Below are 20,156 nucleotides of genomic sequence, written 5' to 3' on the forward strand. Positions count from 1 at the left end.
CAATGTGGGCCACTAAAATGATAAGTGTAATGAAATATTTTGTGCCGGAATCAAAGAAACAAATTCCTTTTTGATACAAGCCTTGAGGGTTCGTTTCAAATATATACAGGTATATTTGTAATATTTAATTGCCATTCTTTTCATTTCTTAGGGAACATAATATTACTGCAAATAAATTCAGTATTTATAGTTTTTAACTGACCATTCTTATCAAAATAAGGCTTAGTCGCATCCCGATATATAGACTGCATGGCCTTATGCGTGCACCAAACAAGCGCTGTGGGGCTTTTCTCTTGAGCAACAACACACTCGCCTGCAAATAAGATAAGTAGACAGTAGGATCAAAGGAATACAGAGGAAAGCGATGAGTTCTAAAATTTAGAAGGAGAGGAGAAGCATGAATCTTCAAGAAGGATCAAATTCCTTAAAATGTTCTTTTAACACTTTCAGAAGACGGCGATTACTAAAAAGTATGCATTATGCTATATCATATTATTTCTGACCTATTTCATTACTGCTCATATTTACTTTTGTGTTACGATACGTAACCTCCTGGCTCTTTTGGGCGTGCGTTGCTATTAATGACAACCACGATGAGTAAAGCATTAGCACACGCACAGATATATATATATATATATATATATATATATATATATATATATATATATATATATATATATATATATATATATATATATATATATATATATATATATATACACACACACACACACACACACACACACATATATATATATATATATATATATATATATATATATATATATATATATATATTTTATACATGCATACATACACACACACACGTATATATATATATATATATATATATATATATATATATATATATATATATGTGTGTGTGTGTGTGTGTGTGTGGAGGCAGTGTGTAGGAGGGTGAATGTGTGTATAATTAAAAAACTTGCGAATTAAATACTTCATTACATTTTACATGGGATAATATTTTACTTTGCAGATATTTCATTACATCTCAAATTTTATGTGACTTTGCATCCTCTCAAGTCCCTGGCATCTTTCATGGAATCTTGAAAATTGTCTTAGTTTTGCAACTTTCATGGCGTTGTGAATGTTTTTCCTGTATTTATTCCGAGATTTGATGCATATAATTCTTGATCGTACATTTTTTACTGCGTCGTGCTTATTTCATTGCATCTTAAACGCTCCAAGACATATTACAGTGTATGGCCTCTCCCACCTGTTTCAATATATTTTACATATTTCATATTGTTTAATTACACACGACTTTCTTCATACTATATATTGTATTCCAGGAATGTATTCTAGCATGATTCATGTCGAAGTCTTGCTTATTCCATGGAAACTTAAAACTTCAAGATTGCTCACAGATTTTCCATTGTATTTCGTAAGTTTCGTTTTTACTTTGTATAACTTACGTATTTATTTTTATTGTATACTCTAACATTGAATTTATATTCTTAAGTCATTTACATTGCAGTATATGTCATATAGTTTAGTGCTCAATGTGCTTTCGGGTATTTCACTTTACTTAGATATTTTACACGTTCATGGTATATTTTACATTTAAAGATAATCCTGTATAATTGGTGGCACGCAGTTTATTTCAAGATAACTCTTATTTCCCAAAGTTATTTACTTCACTGTGTATTAAAAATTACTATATCTTCCATATTTCAAGAGTTTTGCCTTCAATTTCTATATATCATGTGTTCTTATATCTTACCGATATCTGGGCATTTTCCATACCTTCATATTCATACAATATTTCCCCGTGACACACATTCATCATTCCATCGTTTCATTTTTTATGCCACTGTAATCTTTCCCTTCCTCCATATTCCCTAGAAGAAAGCATTAAGTTCCAGCTCCGTCGGACTTCGCATGAAGATAAAACACATATATTAATGTTTATGAAACCTTTTATGTCTTCATATCTCGAGATAATTAAACAGGTATCATGCACGAATATGCAATAAACATCAACACCAGTAATTGCAGAGTACCAATTCATTACCCGACGTAAACATTGGTGTAAGCTCAAACTGAGACAATGGGTCTAAGTTTACGATCTCGAACTCCGCAGGTGATTAATATGTAGTAAGAGATACATATCTTGTCCCTTATTAGCATTTAATCTTGTCATCGGGGTGATTAAGGGCGACTATCAATAATCACCTAATTTGACTTAGACCCTCCGAAAACAAATTTGTCACGGCCGCCATCTTTGAAGGGATCGGGCACCAGAGGCTCCCTTAAAGAGATGACGTACGACTGCATCTCGGATCCGTAGTGTATCGAAGAAGGCGAATAATTACTTGGATTAATTACAGACTGATCTAAGTGATGCTTCGTGAGTCGAGGAGAGGGGTGGGGAAAGAAGGTGTGGGAGAGGGGTAGAAATGGGTGTGGGTGGGGGGGGAGGTATGGGAAGGCAAGGGCGTTCGAGATATCAAGATCCGTCTCGTGTGGATGATTACGTCTACGTGGATTAATTGAGAACTCGCAACCACAATCCCTCATCTTCAACCTCTCCCCTACCCTACCCTACCCTACCTACCCGGGCATATTCTCAGGATATTCTTGTCCGTAGAATTTTTCGTCTTTTTGTCTGAAATTCAGAATTGTTCCTTCTTTAATTTACTAACTTTTTTCAGCTTAAAAATTCGCTGGGACGACTCAAGAAAGCCTTACAAACATCCGAGCACATTTACCCTCTGACCAGACGGCAGTCTCCCAATCTTTCGTTCATGTGCACCTTCATGGAAATCTTCGTCATATCAAAACTTTGCTCTAATGGAACGATGCTTTATGAAAGGAGTTTCCCAATTCTGAAACTTAGCGAAGGAAATGTCAGCCAACTTTAATCTAGCAAATGGTGGTCTTTTTCTTGAGCCCGGGGAAATATTCCTTTTATTTTTCCCTCTATTGATTTCTTGGTTTACCACATTCGCCCGCCATTGGAACTGATGCCGAGTGTAGTGGTTGCCGATTTGTTTATATATTGTTCGGGTTTCTGCTTTATATTGCTTAAAGCAACGCATCTGCGTTGGATTCACGTCACCATTTTCATCAAGAGTATTTAAACGAGCGCCAGACCTAGAAACTAAACCCGGCGAGGGAAGACAAATCGTTAAACCAAAACTGAATGAAGTAAGTTGCATTGGCACCTCGGAGACAAGAGCTGTAGAATAAGCGACGCGGGGTTGAATTCAAAGGCAAAGGATTAGATCCTATATCCCGGTGCGCTTGATGAATTGAAACAGGGGGCACGACGCTGTTTTGTTTACCTGCTCATATGGGCGAGATCCTTTTAGGAAAAAGCCGGTTCTGGACCTTAACGACAGGCTTTTGAGTGACTCTTTATCCATACATCTTGAACTGATTGCGTACGGCAAGTCGAAAGCTCTTTATTATAACTCTACATTGAGCAAGGAATGCTTTGGGGAATTGTGTGACCGCCCGAGCGAGAGAATCGTAATTAATGGCTCAGACCCAATCGAGAGGAGTGGAAATGGCAGAGGTATGTAGTTGTGGCTCCTGAATGGATGAATAACAATGAATGAGTGGGTGAATAACAATGGATGAGTGGGTGGCTGACAATACTCGTGAGGGTGCTTTATTGCTGTTTTACAATGGCACCTCCTCATCTCCATCCCCCCCCTCCCCCCCGTGTCTACAGCTCACTCCTTGTCTTCGCATGTCTGTATGTTTTTTGTGTCCGCGCATGTGTTGCGGGGAGTCTGGAAGCATGCAACAGGCTGCCTTGTACTTGCTTGTAAGGAGAAAGTGTAAAAGGAAATTAATATGTAGGAGTAGAAGGAGGAGGAAATTTGCTGTCGCGTGGAAAGATTGAGATGAGCTAAATGGATGCTGGTGCAGAAAAGAAAGAAATAAGACAAGAAAACCATACCAATAATGGAAGTAATGACGTATTAATGGTCACTAGTGTTAAGAAGGAAGAAAATACACAGACAATACAAAAATAAGGAAAAGCAAAATGAAAGAATAACAACAATAATGAAAAATGGGTATTCACATAAGAAGACGTTGAAAGGAACCAGAAATGTTTAGCTACAAATGAATTCACAGAGGGGTATGCAAAGTTTTTTGGTATGTTTTTAATCAGGCAACTTCTTGGTTTGGATTAAGCCAGCTTTAATTAGGCACAGGCCCTTGCAGTAAGTGAGGCATAATTGCGTGCAGATGTGAAGGACTTCGAGGCCTGCCTTGGACCTCCGGACTCTTTCATAACAGCAGAGCTCTTTTAAGTGACTAACCAATAGCGGCTTATGACGAAAATGTACGTTTTTATTTGTTCAAGGTAAGGAAAACCTCTTAATGTTTTACAAGACACCCGAACCTCCACTCCAAGCATCTGACGGAAGAGTAAGCGAATAGCATAACTTTCAGCCATCGCCCTTTAATTAAGGACAAAATTAATTTTGCTTTGTATGATTTCCCACAGACGCGAACACACAAACTGCATATATGTATACAGACACACACACATATGTATATATAAACACACACTTATATATATATATATATATATATATATATATATATATATATATATATATATATATATATATGTGTGTGTGTGTGTGTGTGTGTGTGTGTGTGTATATGTAAGTATGTATGTATGTATGTATAAGGGTTTTCTCTAGCAGATAGTTCCTCATTGGACGGGTTGGTACCGTTCTCGGCTAGCACTCTGCTGGGCCCGCGTTCGATTCTCCGACCGGCCAATGAAGAAGTAGGGAAATTTATTTCTGGTGATAGAAATTAATTTCTCGTTATAATATGTTTCGGATTCCACAATAAGCTGTAGGTCCCGTTGCTAGGTAACCAATTGGTTCTTAGCCACGTAAAATAAATCCAATCCTTCGGGCCAGCCCTAGGAGAGCTGTTAATCAGCTCAATGGTCTGGTTAAACTAAGTTAAACTTAACTTATTTTTCTTCTAGCAGAGCGGCCCCGAGAAAAAGCAATGCCAACGATCCCTTTCCCATTAATATTTGGTCTCTTCACACTCCTATACACCAACACTGACTTCTCTCTTTACATGCATTTAAGATTTAGGGAGATAAAAGACTCCTTCTAACTTGAGTGGAAGAGATCATTTCCATTTGAGGATGAAGATATACAAAGAAATATGGCTAAGTAGTCTACTTTGTTTTAATGTTGTTATATTAAACTTCATTAAACTAGAAATTTTAAGAATTTTATTTATTTTTAGTTTTCTGAAAAGAAAAATATTGTCCCGGCTTTGTCTGTCCGTCCGCACTTTTTTCTGTCCGCCCTTTCTTCCATCCGCCCTCAGATCTTAAAAACTGCTGAGGCTAGATGGCTGCAAACTGGTATGCTGATCATCCACCCTCCAATCATCAAACATACCAAATTGCAGCCCTCTAGCCTCAGTAGTTTTTGTTTTATTTAAGGTTAAAGTTACCCATTATCGTGCTTCTGGCAACGACATAGGCCAGGCCACCACCGGCCCGTGGTTAAAGTTTCATGGGCGGCGGCTTATACAGCGTTATACCGAGACCACCGAATGATAGATCTATTTTCGGTGGCCTTGATTATACGATGTACAAAAAACTCGATTGCGCCGAAGAAACTTTGGTTCAATTTTTACTTGTTTTATTAAAAAAAAGGGCTGAAATTTTTGTACGAAGGAAGATCAGATCTTGTCAGGAGATTCTGCACCATGAAATTTTAAAGTATGTTAACTACGTACGGCTCTAATTTCCAAGCAAAGTGTAAACAAATTCACCTTGAACTCTAAATTTGCTTAGAGACTTGTCGGACTGGAGAGTCAAGGGGCCCTTGAATATTGCCGTGGTGGCAAATTAGAGTTTGCGCATTTTTACTTCAACATAAAATGTGACATTCCAGCGCAAAACTAGAGCTTCAGGTCTCCTTCAGATAATTTCTTTGGTTGTCAAGTGTTACTCTTCATACCCTGCTTTCCAGTTTTCTTTGCTTAACTGATATGGCTAAGCCATGCCTGGTGATACAGCTAGATTCCTGATGCACAATGGTAACTTTGTACTCATAGTTCTTAAACCTTTGGTTATATTATAGCCTTTGTGGTGTCAGGAGTCAGAGTTCCTTTGAAAGATGTTGCATACTAACCTACTCTCCCCTTTTGACCATTCATTTTCTCTATTTTGTAGTATTTATTTGTTTTTTTATTAGTAAAACTTCATTATGACAATTATGAGTTACAATGAGTTATTTATACCCGCTTTATTCTTCTCATCCTCTTTGTTACGTCCTTTCTTTTTATGCCAACAGGAAACTATTCTGGAAAAGTTTGCATGATATGTTATTGTTTGCAGCTGGCTCCCAAAAGAAGGTGCGTATGCCATGAATGATAATAATTACGAAATTTCATCTCAAAAACCCTGATACAAATTGACTTGAGATGCCATTACACCCTTGCGCTGGGCTAGCAAATTACAAGCCAAACGCCTTTATTCCATTACGAATACACGAGGACTAGCGTGGTCAGAAATTTTAAATTTTTAAGGACTCTGGCCGACATCATGGCCTAAAGCTACTGCCATGGTCGTAAGGCAGTATCCACGTGCCATTTTTATAATATTTGCATTTATGCACTGAAATAGCCAGCGCCTTCATCTATCCTGGGTTAACTTTTAATGCCTACGGATAATCATTTTAGTATATATATTTCACCCCATCAGTAACATTTTAGAGTGGCTAATGATGATTTTTTTGTATTCAAAGATATGAAAAGCCAATTTAGAGTTTTGAAATAAAACATTAAATATTCATATCTGTTCCTGCTGTCCGTAGAAGAATTCTATAGAAATCTCATTGTTCAACTGCTAAGTGATTGATGTGGGTGGATCTAAATACAGCTGCGTCATTCAGTTTATTTTAATCTTTAAATGAATGAATAAAGGGTATTAGGTCACCCACTGCGATTTTTCTTGGTAAGGCGTTGTTTCGTAATTGCATGCCAGAATGAATTATTACTAATTATGCATGGTACTGTATGGAAGTCGTTTGTTTGTTAATGATTGCCTGTGTCACGTAACTTGGGTGGAATATAATAAAGGCACCATTCCTTAGACAATACATCGTGCAAAAGACAAAACTTTTAATAGAATTCGTTTATTTTTGCATTGTTAAAGTGCTGATACAAAAGTCATCTAAAATGTAAATGTCAAAACTCTTACTGACGGAAAGATTAGTTCGAAGTCTTCTTTTTCACATCTCAGTTCCAGTATCATGTTAAAATGAGAGTAACATTGAACCTTATTCGCAGATTCAGTTTTAGCTTTAGGATTAAAAAGAGAATTTGCGCATCGGTAAAACTGCTGTCTCTCACAGCAGTCACAGAAGAGAAACTGAAGAAGATAGCAAAGAACATATGTCATGTAAGTTAATGGGCAGAATTAATATCATCCTATCTTGCAATTTACTTAAAATCCTTGTCATGTATTGTCATTAGAAAACTAAGCGAAAATTTTCATTGTTAAAACCCATTTTAATTAAAACTTTTGAGATGGCTTTGTCTGTCCGTCCGCACTTTTTCTGTCCGCCCTCAGATCTTCAAAACTACTGAGGCTAGAGGGCTGCAAATTGGTTTGTTGATCATCCACCCTCCAATCATCAAACTTCCCAAATTGCAGCCCTCTAGCCTCAGTAGTTTTTATTTTATTTAAGGTTCAAGTTAGCCATGATCGTGTGTCTTGGCACCACTATATATAGGTGCCAACGACACAGGCTTCAGCCGGGCCGTGGCTGAAATTTTCATGGCGGCGGCTGAGAGTTTCATGGGCCGAGGCTGAGAGTTTCATACAGCATTATACGCTGTACAGAAAACTCGATTGCGCCGAAGAGACTTCGGCGCATTATTTACTCGTTTGGTTTTCTCACCGTGCAGCCATGCAACCATGACACCTGTCTTCCAGGCTTCTTGGGAGCTTCAAGTACACTTGTTTTTGCTCTTTAGATCTACTGCACAGCCTCAAGGAAGTATATAAAACTGGGCAAGATCTCTGAGGGCATTTCAAGATTTGCTGGCAGCGAGTATTGAGGGATCACGGCAACCTATAGGACTGGTTAGATAGGACCTGGCTCCCTAGGTTGGGATTGATAGTTTAGTGGCACTGTTGTTAAGTTTTACCAAAGCCTACAAATAAGATTTTAAAACTTAATAGTGCACTACAGAAGCTCTACTTTAGATGAAAAGCGCTGAATATCATAGATCACTTAGATCTGACAGAACTGCTAAGAAGAGAAAAGTGTGAGTAAAACTTATGGTAATGTGATTTTTGATCTAGACATTGAATCACATGCTATCTGACACCTTGATGCTAGTATGTTTTATCTAGCAAGCATTCTATGTGCTGATGTAAGACCTTCATAATTATGTATTCTGTGACTTTAAGGAGAGTCAAGTTATTAATACCTAGTTTAATAGATTCCTAATCATCTAAACCAATGATGTATAACTACCACTGACAAACAGCAGAAGGAAGTAACCCCCACCCAATCCATTTTCCTTTCCCACTCTGTTCCTTTTTAGCTTCTTTCTCTGAATGGTGTAGAAGCGAAGGTTTCCAGTAATCGATGCCAAATATTTCTCCTCCAGATGCCACGGAAGGAACATATGCGCGCACTGTAAGCCCATCCGTCAAGTAAGATGGAAAAGGTAGCGTTGGTGGTGGTCGTCTTTTGTATGGTAATTCACAAAGGAAACACCTGACACGCTTCGTGCCACTTTTTCCTTTTTTTTTTTTTTTGGCGGCCACTGTTTCCCGGGCTCTTTCGTTCGGACAAAGGGTGTGAATAAGTCAACAAGAAGGAAAATAATATTCGTTTCTCTTTACTTATTGTCCATGTTCATTTCAAACGTGGTGGAACGACCCTAAAGGATTAGGGTTACGAGAGGAACTATAATAAGACTGCTCAACCCATTCGAGCATTACCGCCAGCCGATCTCGTCGGTCAGCTTATATTGTTGTTGGTGACGTCATAACAATGGCGACAGGAAGTCATGGATTGAGGGGTTCCAAGGGTAAGGAGAAAATGCAAGGGAGGATCGTTGGCACCTAATCTCAAGGACCATTAGTAGCATTGGGTTATTAGCGCATATATGAGTTTTGTTTGTGTCACTTCAGCTCTTGAAATTAGAGGTCATTGGTACTTTGGTTGCTGAATCTCACAAAGTGACTTCTTTTTCTTGCCCTCTGGGAAGGGGATTCTATTACTATGTAATAGCATTAACAATAACAAAATAAACTTTGTGGAACTGCAATAACTGATTAAATAAAGTTTTGTATCTGTTCACTAATTCATAAAAAAAAAAGTTGGGCCATTCCTTTCTTTCGGAAGTAGAACCTGCTGCATTGTAGATATTTTTTTTTTCCTGTAAGTTGTGTCGATATACTTTTGATCTTTAGCAAAGAAAATCCTTTCTGTGAGCTGATAATTGCTGCAGAATATTGTAGATTGCTGCAGAATTATTATTGAGGGGTGGGTAAGAAAGTCATTTGTAAGATGGTAACCCCTTTTGTACAAATCATCTAGCATTAGGAATATACACCGAAGAGAGAGAGAGAGAGAGAGAGAGAGAGAGAGAGAGAGAGAGAGAGAGAGAGAGAGAGAGAGAGAGAGAGATTTGGGGGTAGGGAGAAGAAAGAATGGACGCTGTTAAATGCAGTAGCATTCTATTCAGTATAAGTTATGCAGCGAAATTATCCTTTTTTTTTTATTAACTGAAGATGAACCCAGGAAAGAGTTCGGAAGCTTTTATATAGTTTTAAAAAGTTTTACAACTGTTACCATCAGGTATATTATTGTGGACCTTAAAGAAAAACACTTCTACGCCCTATCATAAAGTTCCTACATAGTCCAGTTATACATCAAACTGTTGCCCTATCCTCACAAGAAACTGGAAATTCTTTAGGAATATGTAACTAATAGTTACTAGAAGTCAACTAAAGAATCCAGTCTTATACAGATTGTCTGGACCTTGGTAGCTATGCATGTTTTACAAACGTGGATTTCTTATTCACGGCTTTTGAGACAGGGGCTATTATAGTGTCTTCTTCAAGTAATTGTCAACTGAAAATCAAAACGCGACTCAACTTAAGCCGAGGAGCGAGTTCATCCCTGCTCTCTGCTGACGACTCCTGGATTCCAGGCGTGTCAGTTTTATTTCCTATTTCCTCATGTTCATATATTCATCACCTTTTCCTATAACTTATCTCTCTCCAAAGGCTGATATCCCTTTGGAGGCCTCTTGGGTTTTTAGACTGATGACTCCGTCCGAAAGGACCTCCAGTAGAAAATTTAGAAAAAGAAAGAACAGAAAATATATTTTAAATCTCTGAATATTAGGAATTTCGAACTGATTCGCTCGCAGCTACAATCAGATTTTACCCGTGAAATTACATCTACCAGAAATATAACTTAAGACAGTATAGAAATGTAAGAAAAACGCAACGTTTTATAACCTTTCAAATGCACAAATGTGCATTATCTTTTTGTTTTCATATCTCTACGTTCACTGAACTCCACGACCCTCTGGCCGTCTTTTATTGTAAAGATAAAATAATATTGAGAGTATTAATGAAACAGTCTATGTGAAATCCTTTGCAAACTCTTTACATTCCATGATAAAAAGGTTTAGAACAGAGTAAACAAATTTGGATTATACAGCTTATAACCCTAACTAGAGACATAAGAAATAAAAATAAACATATTCACATTACACATAATTCGAAATAAGTGAAAAATATAAATAATAAGGACTGCGATTAATTTGACATTACATTAGATATTATCATCATTTAGTAAAATAGTTTCAGACTAATAAGAAAAATACGGAATATAAATAAAACCGTTTATTGTATATATATATATATATATATATATATATATATATATATATATATATATATATATATATATATATATATATATATATATATATATATTCATATACACACACATTGTGTGTGTGCGTGTGCGTGTGTGTTTTTCTGTATGAGTGTAGAATTGGACTTTGAAACTATTGCTCTTTCTAAAAACGGGACTGACGTAAAATACCGTAAAGACTTTAACTGTCCTACTTTTCACTTTTTACTTTCAGGTATAGTAACCTGCGAGAGGAATAATAAAAAACACAAACAAACGAAATACTGCAAAAGACGTCTCAGCAACCCGTTCTTTTACACGCAATATAACTCTTGGCTGAAGAGCGCCGTGATCATGAGAAGGTCTGCCATTATCGCCATGAGCATCAGTAAGTCGGAAATGCCGACAATGATGTTCATCCACGTGTGGCAGAAACGCTCATCAACATGCATAAGCAAACGCTGTCTTTTAGAGGCCATTAGCATAATGCACGTACATGTGTACATGTGGCTGCATGCATTACTGGGTTATGTATGCGTGGTGTATGCATGCACGCAACTCCAGCGAAAGAGAACTGGATTTATCCATCTATATATATATATATATATATATATATATATATATATATATATATATATATATATATATATATATATATATATATATATATATATAAATATATATATGTACATATATATATATATATATATATATATATATATATATATATATATATATATATATATATATATATATATATATATATATATATATATATATATATATATATATATATATATATATATATATATATATATATATATATATATATATATATATATATCAGGCAAACTAGTTTGGCGTGATGACAACCAGAGCTAATGGCTGAAACAGTTATCGTCATTTGAACAATGCAGTAATTGTTACATGCACACACACAGATATATATATATATACACACACACACGCGCGCACACACACACACACACACACACACACACACACACACACATATATATATATATATATATATATATATATATATATATCTGTGTGTGTGTATTTAACAAATATTGCTGCGTTGTCCAAATGACGATAACTGTTTCAGCCATGTGCTCTGGGCTGTCATCAGGCCAAACTAGTTTAACAATAAGATTGCAGTATAGTTTAAAGAATCGTAAAACTTAAACTTCATTACTTAAAAACAGACATCTATGAAAAAAAAACTGAAATTAAAAAAGACCTTTGATTTAACCAAACAGCTCTCGTGATCTTTCTTTCTTTCTTTAAATCTTCAGCTGAAAATTCTTATGGCCAGAGTCAACAGATTATAAACCCAAGAGGATTCCAATTGGAAATCAGCCTGCAGAAAGATACAAGTTACAGGAGAAGGCGATAAATAATTGAGTATTAGGGAATACAAAATAAAACAGATACACCTGAAATTCAAGAGACATGAGCAGAGCTCCTGCCCCTCACTTAAATATCTGGAGATCAGACGATACCACAACTGCACTAGCAAAACTTCAACACTTGAGTAATAGCCAAGATAAAACTCTTACCAAACTGAGAAGTATTAAACCTGATGCTGGAAAACGTCACATTTCTACAGAACTCCTGAAGACCAGATCCCCTGTCTCTGCTGAGATCCCAATGGATTGCAATGCAATCTTCTTCTACCTAAAGGAATAACCTAATCTGAAGAGACCTGAACATTCAGTGTAGGCTGCTGCAGTACTATGCTCACTTTTTGAGCAACCATAAACTGTTTCTTGCTAAACATAAATATGTTAGTGATTTGGTGTTCTCGTATGTTACTTTGAATGCTTCACAAGCTTATGGATAAAAGAATAGCAACAAATAGTAGGATAACCTTCCATTCTGGACCAAGAATATAGAAGTGTGGTAAATTATTTATGAAAATAACAAACAAGTATGAATAGCCAAATCAACAAACAACGCATGTAGCAATTAATCGACAACAACTTGGCTATATGTAAAGAAGATGAAGACCAATGAGCACAGATCTTCAAGTAAACAGTTTCCAGCTCCATTCTGCTTTCTGGAAGAGGTTCCATAATCTCCTAGTAAAGGGTCTGAGAGATCTCCTATAGTGAACTGATAGAATATGGAGGCGGATGCTTGTGAATCTTGACGTGATTAGCATACAAGAACACTTAAGGCACAAGAGGGAAAGTTCCATAACGAAATTCCAGCTAGATATTTAGTATTTCATACATAGAACTTCGAAAGAATATGGAAGATGACATTTTGAAATTGATTAGTATGCAAGAACCGAAGAGGTATGGGTACTAAGGGTGACACTGGAAGTTCCCTATGAAAGTCCAGCAGGATAAGTTTCATTACCTGCCGTATTTAGTTGCTTTTGATTACTTATATGCCAAAGATAGAAAAATAGTGAAAGGTCTCAGAATAGAAAATCATGACAGAAAATGGCACTCTTATTAGGATTGCTCTCTAAAAGGAAGTTTATAAAACTGTTTGAAAGGGACAGCATTAGTTTCAGAATAGTAAAAATAATACCAGCAGCAATAAGTATAATAATGCCCTTTGATAAAGCAGGAAGAATAACACCTGAAATTATGAAGATAATCTGTCACCAAAGCCATTGGAAATCGATAGATTGCCATAATCCATTAATATTAGGCAATATGGGTGGTTGCTGTGCAAGCTGATAAAAAAAATAAGAGGGAATAGTTTCTGGTAAGGTAGAAGTAAGGATAAGAAAACAGAAGCAATATCGTCATTAGTGCCTGTGTTGGTGCCTGCATCAGGGGGACCATGTTGGACACAGCTACTCAAATAAAGATAGGCCACAGTAAAATTTCACTTCTCAAAATAAGACAGGTCGCTATTAGGGACACAGTTGCCCAAATAAAAATAGGTCACTGTAAGGGATACAATTTCCCAAATTAAGGTAACTCACAATAATGCAGAGTTGTCCAAAATAAGATAGTTCACTTTTAGAGACCAAGTTGCCCAACAGAAGACAGGTCGCTGTCAGGGTAATAGTTACTATGAGCAGACTAGGCCACATTTAGGGACACAGTTACCCAAATCAAAATGGTATGTACTGAAGGACAGAGTAGCCCAGATTAAGATAGGTTATTGTGAGGGACACAACTTTACCAGATCCATATAGGTCACTGCAAGTGATAAAAACCTGCCCCTTTAAAGTTGTCAAGAATTTTGATTCAGGAAACGCCGATAAACAAAGGGAGTTCAACATTTTGAAAGAATATGGCATGCAGGTCTGATTAAATCAGTTGATCCTTTAAGCTCTTCCTTGGAAGAGTCGGTAGAGTTGTGGTCTTGCACTCGTTAGGCACGAGTTGGACTCTCCGGCCGGCTAATGAAGAGTTAGAGGAATTTATTTCTGGTGATAGAAATTCATTTCTCGCTATAATGTGGTTCGGATTCCACAATAAGCTGTAGGTCCCGTTGCTAAGTAACCAATTGGTTCTTAGCCACGTAAAATAAGTCTAATCCTTCGGGCCAGCCCTAGGAGAGCTGTTAATCAGCTCAGTGGTCTGGTAAAACTAAGGTATACTTTAGTTGATCCTAATTCATGACTTTAATTTTTCTTTTCCTCTTGCTTCATGTTTCCTTTATTTGATATGTTGGTGAAGGCCGATGGAATAAGAAGTATTTTCCTTCCTTTTATTTAATGACTACAAATCTGCGAAAAATGGTTGATACTATAATGAAACCCACTTAACTGCCCGCTCACACATCTCCATTAATTCACGTATTCAAACAATTATTTGGTTCTACATACGCATTTGAATGCACACACGTGCATGCAAAAATAAATATTTAGACATATATGAAGACAGACATATATACATAGTTATTTGCAAATATTTTCATAAGCACACAAACCAGTGCAAGACTGTGGATACGTACATACATACTTACCTCTCTTGAACAGAGATATTCTTTTTAACCTTTTAAAACAAAAGTGAATGCCAATATACCTGTAAATCCGTTTATATTTTTACAGTAAAAACTTTGATGAATGAAATATACTCATGAACGAGTGACAGACCACTGAAAGAAGGCTGTCGTCTTCTCTTTCTTCTTCTTTATCTCCTTCTCCTTCGTCCTCTTCTTCTTCTTCTTCTTCTTCTTCTTCTTCTTCTTCTTCTTCTGCATATTCCAGACGTGGGTTCTCCAAGTTAAAAAGAAATCTCGGACCTCAAATTTTATCTAGAATGCTTCCAAAGCTGCACAACAAGTGAAATTGTATTTCTGGAAAAATGTATAGAAATGAAGAAATTATGGTAATTTTTCTTTAAAGTTTCCACGGATAAAGGATCATGAACATTATCCTAAACTTTTGTCTTTTTTAATGTACATGCTTCCATATGCCCAACCAGATACAACTTTGTACATAACTGTGTGAATATATGTTCCTTTTACTTATTTGTTAGTAGACATAACCATAAACACCAACACACACACACACATATATATGTATATATATATATATATATATATATATATATATATATATATATATATATATATATATATATATATATATATATATATATATATATATATATACATACTGAACAGGAGTGTATGATTATAAATAAGTCTAACGTAATTACAATGCTATATGGATGAGAACTATGGTAGGTCAAGGAAAGTATATTTATATTATTTTTCGGACTTGAGTATGAATGCTTGAGAATAAAACTGACATTTGTTAGTATAGGCAAGTTTCTTGTGTCGACGTGATAATTACTTCAAAGATACTTCCCATCTACTTAAAAATTTTGAAATTAATGTAGCATTTAGAAACAACAAAGTAAATGAAAAATTCACTTGTAAAGAATTCTCCCTACATGACTAACTGATGTATCTACAAAATTCCAGGTAAGTCTCGTAATAACTTTTTTATTGGTAAACTGGAAAAACACTGAAAATGAGAGAAGAGCAGCATAAAAATGCGTAATATATATAATACTTGCACATGTGAAAACAACCTTACAATCAACGGGGCAGCTGTAAAAAACATAGTTTATTTCAACAATCCACTGGATAGAAACATCATTGAGTCTGATTTTTTATTAAGGAGGCTTTTGCGATAATATGGATGACGGGCAAGGCATGTATAAATTTGACCCATTAATTGCCAAAGAAATTTGTAAAATGGATAAATTTTAAGAATATATATGTATATATAATTGCCAAAGAAATATGTAAAATGTATACATTTTAAGAATATATTATATATACTTAAAATTGATACATTTACACATTTCTTTATAATTAATGTATATATATATATATATATATATATATATATATATATATATATATATATATATATATATATATATATATATATATATATATTGCAGAGAAAATTTAATCACTGGGTAAAGTTCCTGACTGGTTTAATCTTTACTATATCTAGGACATCTTCAAGGCATTGATACATTGTAGCAGATAATATAGAACATACAGACGGTTGATAAAACCTGAAAAGCAGGAAAAAGAGGGAGGAACATTTAAGTCTTTAGTGACTGAGGTCATTTGCGGGCCGGATCTCGTCTTTGCCCTCGACCCATGTTAATTATCTTCCTTAAGATATATACATGGCGTCCAAAAAGTCTCTTTACAATTTAAAAAATATGTTACAAAAACAAATGAACAGACAAATATGAAGATTAGACATTGAAGATTTTTTTTTAGCCTCATTTAATATACCTCTATATGGGCATCATTAGTTTCACGAAGCATATCAAGACGGTACTCGATTTCTTGTCATGTTCACTATGGCATAGCCTCATCAATGGTGACAATGACATCAGTGATCTTTTGCTTGAGATCAGTGATGACCCTTATCTTTGTTTGATACACGATATCTTTAACATAACCCTATAGAAAGAAGTCCAGGGGAGTGATATCTGGTGAACGAAGTGGCCCGGGAATTGGGCCATCCCTTCCAATCCACCAGTTTGGGAATGTTTGATTTAGGAACCCACAAACATGCAATCCCCAATTTGGTGGTGCACCATCTTGCTGGAAAATGATGGATGGTCATCTAGTTGTGGTGCCACGTATTCAGTCAAAAGGTCAAAACAAACATCTACAGTAATTAATGTTTCGTTGAAGAAAAATGGACCAGTGATTCGATTGCACATGATCCCACACCACACAGTCACTTTTGGACTCTCTCGGTGAAGTTCCCTAGTCACATAGGGACGCTCTGATCCCCAGATTCTCACATTATGTGTTCAGTTTCCCTGAAACATGAAAGGTTGCCTCACCACTAAAACAAACTCGGCTGAGGAACGTTTCATCCTCAGAAATTCGTTCCAGCATGTTAAATTCAAACTCTTTTCGTCTTGGTTTATCATCTGGCTCGAGTGCCTGAATGAGCTGCACTTTGTAAGCGTGCACGGGCAAGTTATTGTGTAGCACTTTGTGCACTGTTGAACGTGGTAGCTGTAAGTGTCTGGCAGCAGTACGGATGGACTTTGCAGGAGAACGATCAAAGACTTCTCTTACACGATCGATGTTTGAATGAGCTGCACTTTGTAAGCGTGCACGGGCAAGTTCTTGTGTAGCACTTTGTGCACTGTTGAACGTGGTAGCTGTAAGTGTCTGGCAGCAGTACGGATGGACTTTGCAGGAGAACGATCAAAGACTTCTCTTACACGATCGATGTTTTCCTCAGATGCTCTTGGTCGTCCACTCCTCCCTTTATCCAACGCTGTCCCTGTCTCCATAAATTTCTTGCGCCATGCACGCATTGACGGACGTGACGGTGGATCTCTTCCATACTTAGTTCTGTAGTTTCGCTGAGTCTGCATGTCCGATTTTGTTTCAGTAAACCATGACACATATTTTGCCTTTTCTTGAGGAGTAGCCATTTTTTAGGGGTTCATTTAACAATACCTCTTTTATCAACTGGGTACCTGAAATACACAAATGAAATGTAATTAAAAACTTTGATAACTGCTGAGTACATAGAACAAATATGATTAAGATATCTCATCAATGACTTTTGTAATATATTATTTTAAATTGTAAAGAGACTTTATGGACACCCTGTAAATTTTCCATATTTCTTTTGAAATAATTAGACCGAGGTTTTTGCATTCCTTGGATGGTACTCATATTTCTACAAAAGCTTTCCTTTATAAAACTGGACTCAGTAATGAGTCTCTCCATTATATTTTTGGAATAAACAACCATTTTTGTATCTATCTAACTGACTGATTGAAGATTTCCATTAATATGAAAGAAAATATCACTGTAAGCCTGTACATATCTCAAGCGTTTTCTTGTTGAACTATTCTCTTTTCCCATGAGTATCGAGTAAGACAAACATAAATGTTGCTACATGAGTTACATGTGATCTGATGTACACAAAATTCAGGATAGTCTGGAAAGTTTTTCATATAGTGCTTATTGCATTCTGTTATTATTCTCAGACGCTTCGTTAACCTCGGAATTTTTACATAAAGGTTATTTTACAAGTTATTACTCTATGGTTGCAAAAGCAAGTTTTGTTCGTCTATTAAATTCTATGCATGTCATGTATTTCACTTTTCCGCGTGGCATATGTGCATTAATATATCAGTAGTTATTGTAATTTTAAGGATATATATATATATATATATATATATATATATATATATATATATATATATATATATATATATATATATATATATATATTAGACTTAGGTCCAGTCAAGTACAAAATTTTGAGTTATTGTAATTGTACTTGTGCTTCACTCTTTAAAAATCATTGTACCTGTAATTGTATTTGAGCCAAACGTACTGGAGAACAGTACTGTAATAATTATTCCAGTGCACTAGCATAAATAAATAACTATAACTACTTTTGCTATGACTAGGAAGATTATAAAAAGATATTTTACTTAAATTAGTGTAAAAAGTATGTACTGTATGTAAGTTATTAAAAAAGGTATTTTACTTAAATTAGTGTAAAAAGTATGTATTGTATGTAAGTTATTAAGTAACAGTGGAAATAATATTAAATTAACATCAATTATAGCTACCAATGCACAGCAGTAGGAGTAGACTATCTGGCAACTCGCATGCCGTAGGTGTCTAGTGTATCTAGCTGAACAAGCCACCCATAAGGGGTAGGAGGGTTTTTAATACAAAGTGAAATTTTTGTGCTGTCATCTCTAAGAATATAAATTAGCTTGATATTGTGCTGTACATGGAAAAATGCTGTCTTTCATATCAAAATCCATCAGTGTCTTGACCTTCATTTTGTATTAAGGTTTTCTGACATATGGCTGCTGGCGTGGCTAACTGTACTATGGTCTATAAATGCAAATTTGTCAGAACACGGTTCTAGAATCATGTTTCGAGACAATATTTTGTTCTTATGTGGATTTTTAAAAATTTTTAGTGTTAAAACAAGTCCAGTAAATGTGACAAGCAACAAAACCTGTCCAATAACAAGCTACAAATTTCAACCACCCCAACTGTTAGTTTTAGAGCAACCAAACTTTTATATTCCATCCACGAAGGACACTCAAGGGAAGCAGTACCACTGTAGAGCGTGCACGGTGACAAGCCACTCCACTAATTGGAAGGGCTGCCCAAATAAGCAACGCCCAGAGGATGCCCCAAATCAAGACTCTCCAAGAGGCTCTGACCTCCAGCTGGGACAGGAATCTCTGTCTCAGCCCAGCTCAAGCCATCCACGATGTATTGCACCTCCCGAACCATCGTAAGTCATGCTTGACCATCAATCTCTGCCAGTGCCACTTGTGAGTTCTGTGCCGGATCCAGATCATGAGACGGCTCCTCCTACTGGAGATCCAGGAACCGTCACAGCATTAATCTTAGCGACATGTGAGCCTCCGGCACCCGACACTTCTTCCTCACCAAATCCGTCTCCAGAGGATGAACCTCTGGTGGATCAAACTGCTGCACCTTCTCTGGGATACCAAGAACTGGCTTCCGCGGACGCAGAGGTTGAGACCGCTCTTGCTCTGGTTGCCGCAGCAGCCGAAGTAGGGAGCTCTCCCGTAGCCCTCGACAAAATCAACCAACTCCTTAGTGACACTAATACTTATGACAAATTAACGAAAAGTCCCCTCCAAAAACACCCTCACAGAATTTTTTTTAGAAAAGTAAGATTAACTGGCAAAGACAAAAAGAGCATTGAGCTACTGGAGAAATTTAAAGTCATTAACACAAAACTACCTT

The 20,156-nt window shown here is 36.2% G+C and overlaps 1 protein-coding gene across 1 annotated transcript in view; it reads right to left on the reverse strand.

The window, feature by feature from the left end:
- Positions 1 to 19,673, reverse strand: part of LOC136829007 (uncharacterized) — a 72,532-nt gene extending 52,859 nt beyond the window's left edge. Inside the window, exons 1-3 of the mRNA XM_067087400.1 lie at positions 19,601 to 19,673; positions 14,989 to 15,089; positions 12,482 to 12,599 (exon numbers count right to left, since the gene is read on the reverse strand). Coding sequence (XP_066943501.1) covers positions 12,482 to 12,599; positions 14,989 to 15,089; positions 19,601 to 19,673 — 292 coding nt within the window. The remainder of the gene's footprint in view (positions 1 to 12,481; positions 12,600 to 14,988; positions 15,090 to 19,600) is intronic.
- Between the last annotated feature and the right edge of the window lie 483 nt (positions 19,674 to 20,156).

Source organism: Macrobrachium rosenbergii, chromosome 43 (genome assembly GCF_040412425.1).
Source record: "Macrobrachium rosenbergii isolate ZJJX-2024 chromosome 43, ASM4041242v1, whole genome shotgun sequence".
In the NCBI taxonomy this organism is placed as follows: Eukaryota; Metazoa; Arthropoda; class Malacostraca; order Decapoda; family Palaemonidae; genus Macrobrachium; species Macrobrachium rosenbergii.